This window comes from Lactuca serriola, chromosome 4 (assembly GCF_051521515.1).
Source record: "Lactuca serriola cultivar US96UC23 chromosome 4, Lser_US96UC23_V15, whole genome shotgun sequence".
NCBI classification, from domain to species: domain Eukaryota; kingdom Viridiplantae; phylum Streptophyta; class Magnoliopsida; order Asterales; family Asteraceae; genus Lactuca; species Lactuca serriola.
Genome location: NC_136411.1, coordinates 2362148 through 2381688, shown reverse-complemented (window position 1 = coordinate 2381688; position 19541 = coordinate 2362148). Strand labels below are relative to the sequence as shown.

Below are 19541 nucleotides of genomic sequence, written 5' to 3'. Positions count from 1 at the left end.
GCCTAAAGTGATAATCTTCTTCTTCTTCTTCTTCTGTCTCAAATAATACATGTATATAATATTTATATATGTATGTATGTATTTGTTTGTGACATTGTATATATGTGTCGTTTGTATATATATATATATATATATATATATATATATAGAGAGAGAGAGAGAGAGAGAGAGAGATAGGTTCAGGTGTTTAAACTAAGTATTGTGTTATTGTATACATAATTGTGGGCCTATCAAAATTAAATAAATATTTAAATAATTAAATAAATAAACAAGGGTATTTAAGTAATTTGATTAATAGATTCCACAAATAGTCCCTGTAATCACGCTATTCAGTTTTAACCTAATTTCTTTTCTTATATACACCTTGATCGATTACCGCCTCATTCAATTACCGGTGGAGTGCTCCCTTCTTCTTCATCGTTGATTGCAGGCTCGAAGTTCTCATAGTGTTCTTTGTTTCTGCTCTATCGTCCAAGGAGAAACACACATGGTCCCCTTCTTCTTTTTTTGGTGATAAACCCGAATTCCTCATCTGCGGCTTTGTGTTCGATGGGAACAGTAGAGAAGGAAGAAAACAAGGGGAAATGGGGGTCCGATGGCAGCCATCCGTCGCAGGTGAGGAATTCGGTGGTGTTTGCTCGAAAATCACGATGTTTCCTTGTTTTGGCAGTTCCAAATCAACCATAGGTAAATAATTCTTTTGGGATTTTGTTTGTTTGTTTGATAGAAATCGTTGGGCTGTTTGGGTTTGCTGGGAAATCAATGAAAATGAAGGGAATTTGGGTTTGTTGATTCACAGGAAAGGAATTTGGGTTCGTACCCAATATCATCACCGCCATCGTTCATAATCTCGAATAATAGAGGAAGGTCCGAGCTGGCTTCCATTACCGACTGAATTGTTGCACGCTGCTGTTCTTCAACGACGAAGCTAATGAACCTGGATTTGATGATGAACTTTTGGCTCACCTTAATCGTTTACCCACCAGGTATGTAATAATAAACCTTTAATCTTCTTGTGTACACAGTTAGATCATATAGCACAAATCAAGTACTTAGTTTGGCTGTGTGTTTGTGTGTTCTAGCAATTCTTGGCTGGCCTTGTAATTAGTCTAAGATATTTCCGAATTATAATCTACTCAATTACACACACATACAGAGGAGAGGGTAAAGCAAGATGCCTATATTGTGTTTTAACATGTGAATTGTTGTAAATTGGCCTTCTTAATTGACCCCAAGCTGTCGTATGAATTTTTCAAACTCATACCCACATAACTGCTAGCATAAAAGAGTGATTATCAGTGCAAAAATGGACTTTTAACTACTATAGAAGTTTATATTTTATGCCTTTTGAGGAACAGAAGTGTGTGCATCTGTAATCCACTACCATGACTTTTAGGTGATAGTTGTATTAAATTCGTGACGTGTTGGTCTCATCACTTGTATTTGGCATACCTTTAAGGGGTCTTTCTCATAACAGGATGGTTTTTTTATTCTAGATTGAGATGACATGAATGGTTATTACTTATTGAGGCAGATTCACTAAATATATGCATACAACACCCAAATTGTGTTTAATTGTTTGATAGATTTGTAATCTTTGATTTTGATGTAAGTGTTGATGATCGAAGCTATCATGTTGAAGTTAATTGTGTTTAATTGTTTGATTGATGCAATAAAGGGACTGATTCAAATGGTCTGATTCATATTTCAATATATATATATATATATATATATATATATATATATATATTTGATTGAATTCCGAAAAGGTATCAAGTATGTTTTATGTAGATGATTCAATGAATGATATTGGTGAGATTCCAATTCTATTGGAATGGAATGAAGAATTCCAAATCTGTTGGAATGGAATGACGAATTCTAATTCTGTTGGAATCACAAAAGTCGATGCTTGAAGAACAGACCACATTATTCTTTTAGAATGTATTAGTCATTGTTAGATTTTGATGTTTCTTCCCATTTTGATTGTTTTTTTAGTTTTATTCTTTAACAATAAATGTAATTCTTAACAATTATTACCCGTATTCTATAAGAAATAATGTATTTTTTGTTTCTATTCTTCAATTGATTGTTCAAGATTTTGTTATTCTACGAGAAGTTGTTATTCTTCAAGAAGTTTTTAAACTCATCATCAAGAAATAGGTTCAAGAATATTTTTATTATTTATGGTTGAAGAAATTTTTTATTTTTGAATATATATTCATAAACATATTCTGTCAGAATGTCCGAATTAAAAGAATTATAATTCGTAAAATCGGATTATAAATTAATAGAATCTATGATCCCTTAAAAAAATGCAATTTTCCTTTATTAAATCTATATTATTTGACTAAATTACCCTTGTAATTAACTAAGATGATATTTTTCAATTATATTTAATTCAATAAGATATATTAATCACTTTCTTAAAATAAATAAATTTGATTGGCTCACATTTATGAATACAATAACACAATAAATACTCTAAACAAAATATATATATATATATATATATATATATATATATATATATATATATATATATATATATATATAAGTTGGGACATTGTGTGTTTTTGCTTTTGAGTTTGAGTGAATCATACATTCAATCGGAAAAAAATCAATATGTAAGACCTTTTTCTGACATTAACCATGACCTATATTAAGTTTTTTCTGATTAAACTAGACTTATTTTTTCCTAAAAATACTCGGTTTTTCATTTTCTTCAATTTGACCTTTTAATAGGTTTATTAATAATCATCTAATTTTAATTATTTTTTGAAGAACAATAAGTGAAATAATTAGTTTAAAATAATAATATTTTAGAATAAAAAAGTTTGATTTAATTGAACTGTGAGTTAATCAATAAAGTTAAGTGATGACGATCAATCTTGACCCCAAGGATGATGAAAATTTTGGATATGGAATTTCAAATGAAACTTGTTCTGTGATCTTCAAAAAATCAATATGTATGACCTTTTTCTGATATTAACCATCAACTTTATTTTATATCTAAAATTTATGTTAGTATCATAAATGACCATAATCAAAACAAAAGGAAACTTTCTAATGTGTACAAAAACCTTTTGGTTTTTTCATTTTGTTGTACTTTTAGCAACAGAGAAACAAATGACTCCATGACGTTCGTTTAAGTTTCAAGGGGTTGACCACTTAGTAGTTACTTAAATATATGGAATTTAATGGGTATATTTATACAAAAAGTAAAATGATTTGTTTTGAAAATGGTATTTTTTTATTTGTTTTTTTTTAAACAAATCGTTAAATAAAATATATAGTAAAATAATTTATTTTATTTTAATTACTTATCACCGTTAGCCATATTTAATAAGCAAGTAGGGAATTTATGTTTCAATTTTCAAAAAAAGATATATGTAGGTTCACCACTGATCAACTAATGTGTTGTATTTCAAAAAGTAATGCATTGTGTATTTTTCAAAGTTACTATATTTTATAAGAAAAATTATTATAAACCTTTAATAATATGCATGCTATATGTTGATGAACCATACAAAACTTTAGCCCATAAGAAAAAAAGTATGTATGTTGATGAAGAGCAAACAAACTCTTCATTGTTCTCATTGATCAAAATGGCTAAGAGGCACACGGTAGAAGCAGTTGATCGGACAATGCAAGACATCACAAATCAAAAGCTCCCTTTCGGTGGAAAGATATTGGTTATGGGAGGTGACTATAGACAAGTGTTGTCGGTCATGAGACGTGGCACTCAAGCACAAATTGTGGACACTAGCTTACGAATGTCACCTCTATGGGCTTCAATTAAAAGGCTTCGATTAAATATCAACATAAGAGCGGTAAATAACCCATGGTTTTCTGATTTTTTGTTACGAGTCGGTGATGGAAAGGATGAAACATTGGACGAGTCCTTTATTCATATGTACCTGATAACATGTCCATTCCATACATTGATAAAACTAATTCAGTGGATGCTCTGATTGATGCAATATTTCCTTCTTTGCAATCTAATGACGTCGATTCAAAATTTATCATTTCGAGGGCGATATTGTCAACTAAAAATGAAAGTGTTGATGAGATTAATAATAAGTTGATCGAATGATTTTCTGGCGAGCAGAAAGTTTATTACAATTTTGATGAAGTGGAAGATGACAAAAATAACTTATATTCAATGGAATATTTGAACTCGCTAAATGTTAGTAGTGTACCCCTCATTATCTTAGGTTAAAAACTGGGTGCCCAGTAATACTTTTGTGAAATATCGATCCTTCAAATGGGTTATGTAATGGCACCAGATTGATATGTCGAGCCAACCAAATGTCATTGATGCAGAGATAACTGTTGGTCAACATACTGGAAAAAGAGAGTTTTTACCAAGAATTTCTCTATGTTCGTCTGACGATGAGATGTTCCCATTCAAACTAAAGAGAAAGTAGTTTCCAGTTCATCTTAGTTTCTCTACGACAATCAATACAACTCAAGGACAAATAATTCCAAATGTAGGTGTTTATCTACCAGAATTGGTATTCTCACATGGCCAACTTTATATGGCGTTGTCTAGAGGAATATCACGTGTCAATACCAAGGTATTAGTAAAGCCGGAAAAAAACGTTGTGTACAAAGAAGTTTTATGTGATTAACAAGGTACAATCAACAGGGTCGATCCATACGTTTTCAATGCCTCGGGCGAAGAGACATAAATATGCCTATATATATAATTGAAAAGAACTCAAATTAAATACAAATTTATAAAATAAAAATGCAACACTTTTATAATTTATAAATTCTATAACCATAAAACTAAACATGCAATGACTACCTAAAACAACTTTGTGTGGGGTACGGTTACATGTCGAACTGATTGAGTACATGGTTGCTGCCTCATGGTGGATTTTAGATTAGCTTTCTCCTTTAGTTTGCAAGTTGGTTGCTATTTCTAAGTGGACTTTAAAGTTTGTTGCTATTTTTGGTGCCACCTCAAAACTTCTTTACATCTATCTCTCTGTTTTGGTGCTCCTTAGTTGGTTTTTGTTCTCGTGCTCCTTAGTTGGTTTTGTTGCAATTCTTTTGTTTTGTATCTCGTCTGTTTGTACTTGCCAGACTCCCACTGGCTTCTCTTTTGTATATAATATTTTCCTTACCGTTGAAAAAAATCAATCTTTCTTGATTATTTTTTGAGTCATTGTAGTCTACATAGATGATTATGATTTCTCTTTTATGTGTTTCTAACAGCAACATGCCCTGTTAAATCAGTAGCTTAATAAATAAAGCCATCAGTTTTGTTTCAAGATGCTAATAAAAACATTTGAACTTTTGAAACAAATGATTTGACAAATGAACAAAAAGCAAAAATTAGAATATAAATGATACTTTAGGAAAACTTAATCACAAATCTGAAAATTCATAAAGCAGAAGTTAAAATTTCTAAATGAAATCTTTGTCCACTTGATCACTTATGTATAATTATGCATTCCTTCAAACAATAATCAAATTAGTATGGACATTAAAGAACTAAAAAGAGTTCCTTTTTGTTATTATATCATAAATTACTTATTAAGCAAACAAGAACCACTTCACTAAATATTTGATAAAGTAAACATTAGTCAATATTTAGTTAACATTTGATAAATAAGAATTACATGATGATATGAATAGAAAACAATAATTGCAAAACACAAACCGTACAAATTTATCAAAATAGAAATAAAATATTCCATAAATTTTGTGGAGAAAAAGCAGAAACAATTAAGGAGATTCCGATTTTTCTACAAAGCCAATGGACAAACCGACAAAGAGTGAGTAAGTGCTTAACCATGAGAATTGGGAGGATTTAGAGGATGAGAGCTTGGATACAAAATACCAGATAATACAGGTCATGAGATTGAGATTGAGATTTTGATCTATACCGAAAGCCAAAGAGGCAAATATGAAAACGCATATGCAGATAAAGGCGTATGATAAGTTACCTTTGCAATGACATCAATCGCTAAGGGCATTAAGAACGGCGTCCCAGTAGACCTTGTTTAGTGTTTGTCGTTGCAGCATATCGGAATTTTTGTCTCGTCGTCTTCAATTTCTATTGAACACGCTTACATTCCCTCTGAAATTTTTTATTTGCCGCCTTCTACTCCTCCTCCCCGCCTCCAGAGGCTGCATTCGTGATCCAAGTATTGACAAGATTAGGCCAAAAAAAATTCAACACCAGTAGCAACTTGCTGAAAAGTGATGCCCCTATATGATGTGATGCCCTGGGCAGTGGCCTAGTTCGCCCTGCCCTTGGGCCGACCCTGACAATCAACAGCTTATTATTTTACAATTTCTACAAATATAAATCTTAGATGCTCATTTGATGTTTAATGCAGGGCTAACAGATGAAGCAACATGATTGCAGATTGGTGTAGTTTATATATTTGACATGATATAAATGTATAAAACCACATGATTGCAGATTGTTGTTATTTGTATATTGTAAAATCAAGTATAAACTATTAGATGGAATTCCAAATGTAGACTTAAGGTCTGTCTGAGTAAGAAACTATGTTGTTTGATTATATATTTGAGTGAACGTGTTGACTGATGCAAAATGACCATTTTACCCTAATGCTCTTTATAATAATAATAATAATAATAATAATAATAATAATAATAAAAGTAGTAATGATAATAATAATAACAATGTATACAAAAACTTCCAGCATAATAGACATTAAATATACTATTTTAGAGATTAAAACACAAAAAACCCTTTAGTTTGGTGGTAAACATCATTGTATGTATAGAGGAGACCCGAGTTCAATTCTTGTAACTTCCACTCAATTCTTGTAACTTCCAATTTCACTTGTTTTTATCCAAGGCCAAGGGTATTATTGTAAAGTCTTGCTTTCTTTCTCAGTCAGCCTCCTGCCAACTCCTTTCTCAGTCAGACATTTCTTACTGAGTCAGATGGCCAAAGTTGGATTATCAAACACATTTTGCTGACCGAGTCAGCCAAAAACGTCTGACTTGACTCGGTTAGACGCATATCAAACGGGGCCTTAACTTCTGTCGTATTGTATGACTATGCACCTAGTAAGAAACTATCCGCTGAAATGAATTATTCGACACAAAATAGTCTACCAAAAGGCCACAATGAATAACTCACGTCTAAATGAAACTAATCATCACATTAAAACTATCTTCCGAAAGAAACTCTTTGTCGCCTAGCACTTAGTGTGGTAACCCGAAACCACCACCTTGTATACCTAGTCAACTCAACCAATGTTAAACCCGTACCCATTGTTTTCTAACACTGTTTAAGGGGTCATTTAAGCATTCTAAGCTTAATCATAACCAAGGTTGAGGTTAGGAAAGAGTCAGCAAGCCATAGGGTGACAAAATCAGGCCACACACCCCTCTTGGAGGAGTGTGCGGCCGCACACATGGGTGTACGGCCATACACACCCCTCATGGCCGCACACTCACTCTTATATAAAGGGTAGACCCTCTCCTTTCATTCCTTTCACTCCTTGGCAGCACACTACTCCTTTTCTCTCAAGATTCTTCAACCGCAAACCCTCTCAAGTTCTAAAAAACGTGAGTTTTACATCACCTAGCTTATTATACATGAAGGAATTATTTATCTAAGCCTTGAATCATCATGTTCTTCACTCTTTGAAGGAGTACGACCGCACACCTTCATAAGGTGGGCCGCACACTCCTAAAAGACCCGCGAAAGTGAGAGTTGGACTTCCATATTCGAGTTGGACATGAACCTAGCTTTGCTACACCTTAGAATTGGCTTTTTGGACATCATCATATAGGGTGTACGACCGCACACACCTGTGTACGGCCGCACACACCTGTGTACGACCGCACACACCCTTGTGCGGCATCACACTCCCGTGTGCAACCACACACACACCATAGGACCACAAACCCACTTCTAGGACTCTTAACTTGCACTACAATCGAGTATAGACCTAGAACGCTTCATGGATGCACGTATGGACCTTGAAAACACCACAACGACACCTCTCATCATGAGTGTACGGCTGCACACCCCTTGGGCCGCATACCCATGGCCGCACACACCTTTAAGGTGGCCATACACCTCCCTCAGGAAATCCTTTAAGGTCCTAACACTTAGTGCAAGTAGTTCCAAGTCCCTTGAGTGGTTCTCCATCACATTTAGTAGTGAAATACCCTCATTTGACTCATTTATGTGTCATTACGTGTTAATTAGGATCAAATTGTGTTCAAGGCTTCACTTGAACATCCAGCTTTCCGTATCGATCCTTCAATCAAACCACTTGCTCAATGTGAGTTCATACCCCTACCTTTTTTCGAGTTTTCATGTTTTCAGGGGGGAATACAAGCAAAAGTACAAGGAAACCTGTGCTCAAAATATATTATTTTGTTTAAGATGATTATATTCTTAGTATGCTTTTAACACAGAAAACAGTTTTACTAAACGATTAAAAAATCAACTCGTAGGAACAGTTTTCAAAATTAGAGCAATGAACTTATGAATCATGTGGTAAAATGTATCATTTTATAAAGGATTCATGCAAATCATAAACAAGATTTTCAGTATTATTACTTGTAAATTTGTTAGTCTAAGTTGGAGACACGTCCTTGGTAACACTCCCACATAATCAGAGTGTAGGACTAGCACTTGTAACCAGAATCTCTTGTAGGGAGAACGTGACTGTTGTGTATAGATCTATACGGGACTAACAACCCCGCACCTTGCTGCTAGCCACAGCCGGACCGACAGGTCTACAGGTGACAAAGTCATAAAGGATACCAGCCGTTGTGGGCCATATCCAATCAGTTATGGTTATAAAACTCGCAACCTAGGTAGCAGAGATTTACTTTTATAATAATGAATCAAGTGAACTAACCTCAAAGTAATAACCGATTTGATTACTAAAGGGTATTAATAATACATTCAGGATTTCGTTCACCACGTATTATTAGTTTTATTCACGTAATAAGGCTAATATACCTCACTGGGAGTAACCAGGGTTTCTCAAGGAAACTACGTTTAACGATATAAGTATGGTAGATACTTGTACACTTCATTTTAGAACGAATAACCAACAACCTACTTTTAGGGAAAATATAGGATTTTCCTGGGATAACTCGACCTTTCATAAACGGATTGTTTAACAAGTAACAACAGATATTCACATTCCTTCCACGACCCCTTGGATTGTACATATCTTGTATGAATCTAGAAGTCATGGAAGGAATGGGTTCAAACACACTTTTCATAAGAAAATATAAGATTTTCTTGAGGAACATGTTACAAACGGATCAATGAAACATTTTACACCAAAAACTAAATGCTTATAAACTCACCATCTTTATGCTGATATTCTTTCAAACTGCTTATATTATCAGGAAATGAGTTGACAAATACTTTTTGGACTTAGTGGAGCCAGAGCAATAAGAGTCATGTTTTTATATTATACATACTTTTGGTGTATTTAAAACAAGTTCCAAACTGATGTAAACATTTGTCATATATGTATTCATTGTAATGGTTGTGTTATTATGATTGCTATTGTACAATGGTTGTGATGCCAAACATGACGTCCTCCACCCCGGAACGATTCCGCCGTTCTGGTTTCGGGGTGTGACACTTAGCGCGGGTAAACGGCCAGTATATACTTACATATATACTTATACAAACAATGCCCTCTTGGCTTTCAAAGTTTTATTGCAACAAGGTTACATTATGGTTGTACTTATGCATAAATACATTTTAAATCTTGCTTAATACGAATTTTTCCAGTTGTCACATTAAGAGGGTTCTGGAATTGTTTCATGACTCAATTATGAACAATTACAATTCAACCTTTGTACCTTTAATTAATTCCAATTAACCATGAATTAATTTTAGATTAATTCGGATGAATTATTATTATTATTATTATTATTATTATTATTATTATTATTATTAATTTTGAACCGACAAATCTAATATACTCCTAAGTTAACAAAAAAATAAATAAATAATAATTCCAACCACTTCTAATTAATTTAAAATTAATTATTAATTATCTTTAATTAATATATTAATCGTATAGTTTATTAACAAATCATTTTACCTCTCTTATAATATCAGTTGTAGCTATTTTTGATTATGAGGGCAACCCAAAAATGACTTGCTTCTATTCATAAGATCACACAAATTTAGTTAAGACCTTATACACTTAATCCAGCAGTCTTCACCGACTTGATTTTACATGCAACCATTCCACATGGTGTTTCAAAACATCCCAAACATTTTCATGGTGAAAAGCTTTCTAATTACGAAGCCTCCGATACTCTCCTTGTGCATCTTTAAAACATTGACCTCGAATATCCCGCTAGCCAGACTTTCAACTTACGGTTGTATATGAAGTTGAAATCGTTACATTTCTTTTGATGGTCTTTCCCTTTTGAGTTTACTTGGTGTCGTGTCCGACCTGAACCTCCATGTTAAGCATTAAAATGTTTTAGAACCCGCTCCCAAAATGCATTCGACTTTTGTTGATTTCCACGTTGCCTATCTTTACAAACATCGACATATACCTTAGCCAAAGCCACATCTTCCTTTTGTTCCAACCATTTCTTTGACTTTTGGCGCTTTATATAGTCGCATTTGTTCTCGGGCAACAAGTTGGTGTTCCTCGCTTCCTTATTCATTTCCTTCGGGAGCGGGGTTGTCACAAAAATCATCAAATTCTAAGTTTTGAGTATCACGAAATTGGGATGCCTTGGGAGAAGAACATTAGAATTGGTTTTCGAAACCGTTCGAGAATAATGTATATATTGATTATAACTCGGATTTTCCTATAAAAGACGAAAAGAGTTGTAGGTTTGTTGCACCGGGTAATATTGTTGATAATTTTAGTGTTGTTGATAGTTTAAGTTTTGAGATTCCGGAGAAGAAAATGAAATATCTTGACTGTAAATAACTTGTTTCGATTTACTTCTTTAGTAAGAACTGACTTGTTTGGATTTGTTACGAGAATCCATAGAAGAGAATTATAAAGGTGTGAAATGTAACCGAGAGAAATTGAAATGCAAATGAGATAGTTGATTTGAATTGGATTGTGAAATTATAGGTTTATATAAATAAAAAGTAATAATAATAATAATAATAATATATTTATGACTTTTTGACGGGGTCAACCGTTAAAGAGCAAAAGAGGGAAAAAAACCAACAACAAGTCACTTATTCTATAACAAAGACCCACTCCAATAGTCTCTCGATTTCGCGGAATCGTCGCCTAGACAGTCCCACCATCCTATCGTCAGCGCTCGCAATCAAAAACGTCTACATTTTGTCTTAATCAATCTTAATAAAGCCCCTCTTCTTGAATAACAATAACAATCGAATAATATATGATTAAATATTTTAACGATTTGAAATATCTTTAAAAATTAAATAGTTGATGACGTAAGAAATATTAAAACCGGATTTCCTACTACCACCATTCAAACCCTCGCCCCATTCCTCTCCTCTCGCTATCCGCTCTCTGCCAGTGCCTACCGAAGTTTTTCGATTTCGAAACCCTAACAACGAATCTCTCTCGAGCTTCCGTTCGATTCAATCTCCTATCGCTCTCTCTCAATCGCTCTCTGTCTGCCTCTCTCTGTCAACTCTCTTTCACCTCCTCATCCCTCAATCTCCAAACGATCCTCTCTCATTGACCGTCCGATGGCTGAAGGCAAGCTTGATCTTCCCGATGATCTTCTCTCCTCCAAGCCCTCTGATCATTCTTGGACCTCTAAAGGTAATTTCTGATCTCCCGGCTTTTTTTTTGCATCTTCTGTATTTACTGGATTTATATGTTTGGGTTCACGTTAAGTTAGGGTTTATTGATTTGTAATTAATGGAGTACGTGATGCTACTCCAATTCGACCGCATCTGTATTTCTGTTATCTACCAATCTTTTATCATAACGGCTGAAAAACGAATCTGGACTTGCAACCTGTCTGACTTTAAAATTGTTTTTAACTCGGTTGCTGGTCGTATCTGCTTTCATTTGTAGTTGAATTTCATTTCCAGCATTCATCCTCACTTATAGAATGAATTTTACTTTTTTAATCATGGATGGTAGCTATCTGGGTAGATATTTTTGAGTTCGGACCTAATAGACGGCTTGATGTTTTTCCTTTTGAATTGGGCGGGCTCAGGCCTTTTAGCTCTCTCCACTTAAAGTTATTCTGCACGGCCAAATATTATAGATCTAACACTTATATTTGCTATCTGGAGGCGGTGTATAGTTGGAGTGCTACTTGTCTCATTAATTTCTATACTAAAAGATAGCAATAGATCTTGCTTGATTTATCCTATTCTTGTTATAGAAGTCATGGTTCAGTCTCGAGAGGTTATATATATGTTAACTCCTGCTTTGCAAAATCGCCCCATTATGTCCTCATTTGTTTTTTTAACATGCAATTAGTCATGACAGTGGACGCTTCTGGAGGGAATGGTGAAGACAAGATGATCGGTTATGATTCCAAAGGTAGATTTCATTCATTGTTTGTGGTTTGTAATAGACTATTTCTGCATTTTTCCATTACTTTACCATTTCTGCATTTTTCTTGATTCATTTAAAGATCAAGCAGCTTTGGACAACAGCATTCCCCTGTCTCCTCAGTGGCTTTATTCTAAACCAGGCGATAGTAAGATGGTGGGTGTTTTTTGTTGAATCAAAAGTTATTCTGTTTTGGAATATTACATTCATACACAGATGACAAAACTCATCTCCTCAGTTATTATCATTATAGGAAATGCGGGCACCAAGTTCTCTCTCCCTTGGGAGTTCTGCTGACTCGGGTTTGAAGGAGGCTTGGCGTGCGGATGGATCTGATGACAAGAAAGATTGGAGGAAGTCTGGAAGTGAGACAGAAAGCGGGCGTCGCTGGCGTGAAGAAGAAAGAGAAACAGGATTACTTGGCAGCAGAAGAGAGCGCAGGAAAACCGATCGCCGTGCTGACGTGGCGTCTGATAACAGAGCTCCTTCCTCTGACAAGTGGCTTGATGTGGGTAACCGTAATTCTGGGAACGAGGCAAGGCGTGATAGCAAATGGTCATCCAGATGGGGCCCAGATGAGAAAGAAAAGGAGAAGGAGAAGGAGAAGAGGACAACAGATGCAGAGAAGGAAGATGAGTCTCACTCTCAAGGAAATGCAGGCAACAACACTAGAGTGGTCTCTGAGCGTGATCCCGAATCACGTGATAAATGGAGGCCACGACATAGAATAATGGAGGCAAGTTCTGGTGCCTTTCGTGCTGCACCTGGATTTGGGGTTGACAAAGGAAGGGTTGAGGGATCAAACTCAAACTCAAACTCAAACTCAAACCCTAACATGGGGTTTACTGTTGGACGTGGCAGATCTAGTGCTACTGTTGCTGTAAGGCCTTCATCTCCAGGTTCCATCGAGGGTGTGCCTGGAAAGCCTCCTGGGGTTGGGGATATGTTTTTCTACCCAAGGGGAAAGCTTCTTGATATATACCGTACACAGAGACTTGACCCTTCTTTTGGTAACATGCCTGAAAAGATTCAGGAAGTACCTTCTATTACTCAAGTAGCTGCACTGGAACCTCTTGCTTTTGTTGCTCCTGATGCAGAAGAGGAGGTAATGTCTTTTTTTTTTTAATCCATCAGTAAAGTTTTTATGTATTTCTATCTTGCTAACCTGATAAGCACTCAGGCCATCCTTGGTGATATTTCCAAGGGAAAACTCACTGGTAGTGAGTTGGTGGCCAGCAGGTCGAGAGTTATCGGGTCATCTGAGAACATTACAGGTAGTGGAGCTTATGGATATGAAAAGTGTGTTTTCCATATTGGTTGGGGGTTTTGTGTATCTAATAAGCTTGATGTTATCCTTAATTAGTTGTCTTGGATTCAACATCCACTGACGGGAAAGATGGTACTCTACTATCGGGAGACAATATGATTGACCAAAATCAAAATGATTCACGCTTTGATAGTCAAAGATTTAAAACAAGAGAGGGTGAGTAAATGACAAGCTATGATTCATCAACTTTACTGGTTGTCACACTAATCTGTGAAGAACTTAACATTGTTTTACCACATTTCAGGGCAAGATGCTAATTGGGATCAAGAGCAAGAAATCCCTCAGATGGAATCATATGCACTGCAAACACGGTCAAACAGCAGTACTATTGACCACAGTCATGATAAAGCTTCTAATTTTGACGGCGTAGATTTGGCTTCTATGGGGCATCGGCCGTTTAATGATGTCCAGCCATCTTCATTTGATATCAATTCAAATCTTGTTGATGAATCGAACTCTGTATTTGTTAATCCATCTTCTGAGCAATATTGGACAAGAAATATGCAGGATAATACAAATGAACAATTAACAAGTGGCATCATGCCTGAGGAGTTAAGTCTTTACTATCGTGATCCTCAAGGGGAGATCCAGGGGCCATTTCTTGGAGTAGACATCATTTCATGGTTTGAGCAAGGATTTTTCGGGGCAGATTTGCCAGTTCGAGTGGCAGATGCACCAGATGAAGCTCCTTTCATGGAATTAGGTCATGTTATGCCACACTTGATTCCCAGGCATGATTACACCACCAGCAATGATCCAAGTCCCAACTTGGACAAGTCATCTGATGGTTTCCAAGGGAGCCTGGATGCTAGTGTTTCAGTTCCTGCTCCTGTTTCTGAAATGGGCTTTTTGTCTGCCTCAGATAATCCACATTGGCAATTGCCTGAGTTCAATGGTTTGTCAGGAAAGCAAGTCAGAATACCTGACCATGAAGGCTCTTTGCAGCATTTATACTCTGAGGGTCAAAGCTTCCATGATGAAGGTTATATACTCTTTCCATCTGCTTACCTGATATAACCTTTCATTTTATAAGGCATTCTAATATTAACGATGTTTCCCTGTTGCAGAAATTGTTTTCCCAGGAAGACCTGGCAGCAGCGAGTCTGCATCAAAATTTATGAACAACCACACTGTTCCATCTGATTTAATCGAACCTGGCATACAGAGTAGTAGCGAGAATAAGATGCACCCTTTTGGATTGTTATGGTCTGAGCTAGAAGGGTCGAGTTTGAGAAATGATCAACCATCTAAGACAAACTTGGCTGGTGGTATCCAGCAGCAATTTGTGAATTTACCAAGTCAGAGGGCCTCTTCTTTCAACACAATACCTGATGCTGATGAATGGTCAGATATTTATAGAAGAAATGCCATGGATCAACAGGCCAATGACTTTGATTTATCGGAAAAACTTAGGTCTCACCAAATTCAACAACAGCTGCTCCAACAGCATAATCTGCTCAACTCTCAACATCACTTGAATGAATCAATGCTGGACCATGTTTCTATAAACCCAAAACAGTTGGCTGGACAAACTGGGCAAGGTCTTGATCACCTAATGGCACTACAGTTGCAGCAGCAGCAGAGGCGGATTGAGCTTCATCGGCAGCATCAATTACAGTCGCATCAGTTGAATCAACAGCAAATGCTGCTCAAGGAACAGCAATCACGGCAGTTACTTCTTGAACAGTTGGCCCAAAATCAGATGCGTGCGGCACAAGCACAATCACGTGCGGATGCTGCAAGATCAAATAATGCACTCGATCAGATTCTTCTCAAGCATCAGATCTTGAATGAACTTCACCAGCGTTCACAGCATGTCGATCCATCATCAATAGAGCATCTGATTCAAGCAAAGTATGGTCGTCAAGGTCAAGGTCAAGGACATCCAAACGAGCTGTTGGAGCTCATTGCACATGCGAAGCATGGCCAGATGGAACATCATATGCTTCAGCAGGAGCAGTTTCAGGGAAGGCAGCAGCTGCCTTTGCCTTTGGGTTTGGGTTTAAGGCAGAGGATGGAGATGGAAGAAGAGAGGCGTCTTGGTTCTGTCTGGCCTGGGCCGGTTGATGAAACCACTCAGTTTCTAAGAAATGCTGGTGGGCTTCACCGGGTCAACTCCAGTGGCCTCAGTCCTTTAGATGTTTATCAGCAACAACAGAGACTGCCTTCAGAGGAGTTGAGTCATTTTGAGAGGAATCTTTCAATGCAAGAGAGACTTCAGCAGAGTGTTTATGAACGCTCGTTACGTATGCCAGGTGGTGGTCCTGCAATGAACCTTGATGTTAATTCCATGGGTCGAGTTAATCAGAATATGCAGGAGTTCAGTGCTCCATTGCACCACGGTGGTGTTGCTAATCAGCATCCGTTAGCCTCGAACCGCTTCCATCCCTCCTCTCAAATGGGTGTGGGTGCAGAGGGAGCCTGGTCTGAAAGCAATAATGGGATTGGGCATGGGCATGGGCATGGGCAAATGCCAAACGAGTGGATGGAGTCGAGGATTCAACAACAGCAGCCGCATATTGATAATGGAAGGCAGAAGGAAGTGAGAAGGATTTCTGAAGATCCGAGTGTTTGGATGTCTGCTGGAAGCAATGATGACCCTTCAAAGAGGTTGCTTATGGAACTGCTTCAACAGAGTCAGAACCCCCCAGAGATTCAATCATCTTCTACTGAAGAAACATTAGCATTGGATGTGAGTAATAATCATAATAATAATAATAGTATGGTACGATTCGAGAATAGGGATTATTTTAGGACCAACTCCAATCGTTCCATGAATCAAGACGTTGGGCTTAATCACCCCTCATTTGCTGGTGCGTCTTATGGCTCTAACTCAGGCAACACATCACAAGGACTGCTGGTGGATGAGACAATAATTGGTTTGCATACTACTAGATCTAGTTCAGGAGCAATGGCAAGTCCATTCTTTTCTGACATTAATGAATCCTCTGACAACATGGCGGCCATAGAACGAGGCTTTTTTGATATGGAGGGAAACAGAAGATTACTTAAAACCGAAGGTAAGGGTGTAGAAGAAGGAATAATATTTCAGCAGGGTGACCATGGGGAAATGCCAAATAATGTTGGAAGGCACACTAGTGCTGCTGCTGTCTTTGGTAAATTTATATCTGTTTTCCCATTGTATTATTATTATGGCGGCTTGATTTTTACTTTACTTTTCTTGTGTTTTTGATATGATAGCAGGTCAAGGTGGGAATAAAAACTTGTACAATGAGAAGATTGCAGGAGAGGCTAAAGACAGGTAAGAAAAAGATTTTACCTCTAGACCTAGTAGTAAACCAATAAATGTTAGCTTGTGCATCTCATATGCGATGCATCTTGAGAAGTTTTCTGTTTATTATCATTTTTTATTTATATGTATATACATGCAATATATGTATTTAGATTGAAACATATATATATATATATATATATATATATATATATATATATATATATATATATATATATATATATATATATCACCAATATCCTCCTTCCTTGAACACGAACATGAAGATGCTTGGTGTAGATGCATGTGGTAGATGTGGCAATGGCATAAAGTAATTGTAGATGCATGTTGGTTTTTTGCTTTTTATGATGCTTGTGCATAAGAGAGAAAAAAGAAAGTAAAAACATACAAGAAGATATGGGATGGCATGTGTTTTATATCATCAATCATATTGTGTTGAACAAGGAGTCCATCCATGCTTGCAAGCAAGTATTAGTGTTAGAAAACTCCATATCTGAAGTATCCGTGTTAATGATGTTTATTATGTAGTGTAGTGTTGTTTTAGGGAAAGTGATATTCTTGAGATATGATTAGGAAGCAGTTTGTAGTGTAGTGATAATTCGAATTGAAGACCTGACCTGACCTATGTGGGAGAAAAAGTAGAAACATAATAATGGTGTGTGTGTGTGTGTGTGTGTGCAGCAGCAGGGGGATGGTGCCTACATCAAAGAGGTCTACTCCTGATAATATCTTGGTGGGACGTGCATCATCATCATCCTTATCATCCCATGAAGGGTTATGTGAGGTGGCTTCTAGAGGAAGAGATGGCCATAGCCTTGATGAAGGTAGGTGGTAGACACTGTTGTTATTCTTATTTTTATTATTATTGTGAATATGAGCGAGCATGCAGTAGTAGAAATAAAATAATAATAATAATAATAATAATAATCTGGTTTGTTTTGTGTTCATCTTCTTAATTGCATTGCATTGAAGCAGGTGGAGGTGGAAGAGAAAACATGTTAATGGGTGGAAAGAATAAGAAAGAGGAGGGTCGATTCAGGAGAACATCATCATCATCATCATTATCATTATCACTGAGCGATGCTGGTGATGTGTTAGAGACGGCATCTTTCAGTGATATGCTTAAAAGCAATCATAACAATACTAGTAATAATAATAAGAAGCCCCCCTTGGCAGCAGCAGATCCAGCAGCAGAGGCTACAGCAGAGGGACATAATAGCAAAACTGGTGCTGGTGCTGGCGGTGGGAAAAAGAAAGGCAAAAAGGGGAGGCAGATCGACCCGGCTCTGCTTGGTTTTAAGGTTACCAGCAACCGCATTATGATGGGAGAGATCCAACGCATTCAAGATTGAACAAGTTTGTTTTTTCTCTCTTTCTTGTGGTATTTATGTGTTTGTTTTTTTTTTCTTCACAATTTACAACCCAACAACATGTAACATCTTTTAACCCACCCAACAAAATAGATTAGGTTGCATATGTTAACTGCATGTATAGGTAATAGGATGTAGCAGTCAACATAACAAATTGGCCACCTTGTATAGTTTTTGTATATTCTGTTTGACAGAGTTGAATTCAACCAAAATATGGAACAAACTGAGTAAGCTACTCATATTTGGATTGCCTTCCTACCTCCCCGTTCATGTCTTGCTTACATTGTTAGGCTTAGCCAAAAATGATTAATCCTAGGTTGTTTTCTCCTTATACCCTTTTGTCCTCTCCCCACTCTCATGACAAAATATTTTTTACACAAGGGTTACCAATGTTTTAAAAACCGGTTTGAATCGGCTGGTTGAACCAGAATCAGGGGAGGGAGCGGTTTAACTATCATCGGGTTTACGTCAATTTTTGAACCAGATTGAACCGGTCGGGTTTTTCTAAAAACCCGGTTGGACCGGTCAAAATAAACCGGTTGAACCGGTTAATCCGAATAAAAAATATGGAAAAAAAACCATTTGCATAATAAACTTTTGTGATTTTTTATCAAATTTATTTAGCTTTCTCTAAATAAAAACATATAGTAAATGTTATAAACTTTTTTTGATATGTTTATATTCATTTAAAATTATATTTTGTTTTGGTATTATATTTTACTTTCTTTTTGATGTATATGAATTAATGTAAAACACTAAAAGTTATGATTATGTGTTATTCTAATGTATTTTGATTAATCTATTATTTATTTTTATCTATATTTTTAATGTTTGAACTTGTAAATGTCAAATTTATGATTTATATATGTATGTATGTGTAGGAAAATAGGAAAAAATATGAAAATTATACAAACCGGTTGACCTGACGGTTGACGGTTGAACTGGTTAAACCGGGAACCGATCACCATACGAGTTCAACTAAAAAACTGGTTTTTAAAACATTGACGGTTACAATCTACATCAAAATTTCGATTCTTATCACCTTTGAGAAGGAAAACAATAATTACACGTCTTGGTTTGAACCG

The 19541-nt window shown here is 36.2% G+C and overlaps 1 protein-coding gene and 1 long non-coding RNA gene across 8 annotated transcripts; both read left to right on the top strand.

Moving 5' to 3' along the window:
* The first annotated feature begins 381 nt into the window (after positions 1 to 381).
* On the top strand, positions 382 to 2035 carry LOC145099907 (uncharacterized). The gene is made up of 3 exons (XR_013704685.1): positions 382 to 687; positions 800 to 986; positions 1792 to 2035. It is a non-coding gene; the product is annotated as an uncharacterized LOC145099907 (long non-coding RNA).
* A 9416-nt stretch (positions 2036 to 11451) lies between these two features.
* LOC145100882 (uncharacterized) lies at positions 11452 to 18697 on the top strand. 7 transcript variants are annotated; one of them, XM_079038012.1, is made up of 11 exons: positions 11452 to 11759; positions 12441 to 12494; positions 12589 to 12662; positions 12760 to 13611; positions 13687 to 13780; positions 13870 to 13989; positions 14078 to 14815; positions 14901 to 16949; positions 17035 to 17095; positions 17768 to 17910; positions 18059 to 18697. In XM_079038012.1, exons 1-11 carry the CDS (start codon positions 11684 to 11686, stop codon positions 18436 to 18438), a joined length of 4641 nt encoding a protein of 1546 aa, XP_078894138.1. In that variant the 5' UTR covers positions 11452 to 11683; the 3' UTR covers positions 18439 to 18697. The 7 variants fall into 7 exon arrangements, with proteins under 7 accessions (XP_078894138.1, XP_078894137.1, XP_078894135.1 ...); XM_079038011.1 differs by having other exon boundaries at positions 12432 to 12494; positions 17038 to 17095; positions 17771 to 17910; XM_079038009.1 differs by having other exon boundaries at positions 12432 to 12494; positions 17038 to 17095.
* Positions 18698 to 19541: the final 844 nt, after the last annotated feature.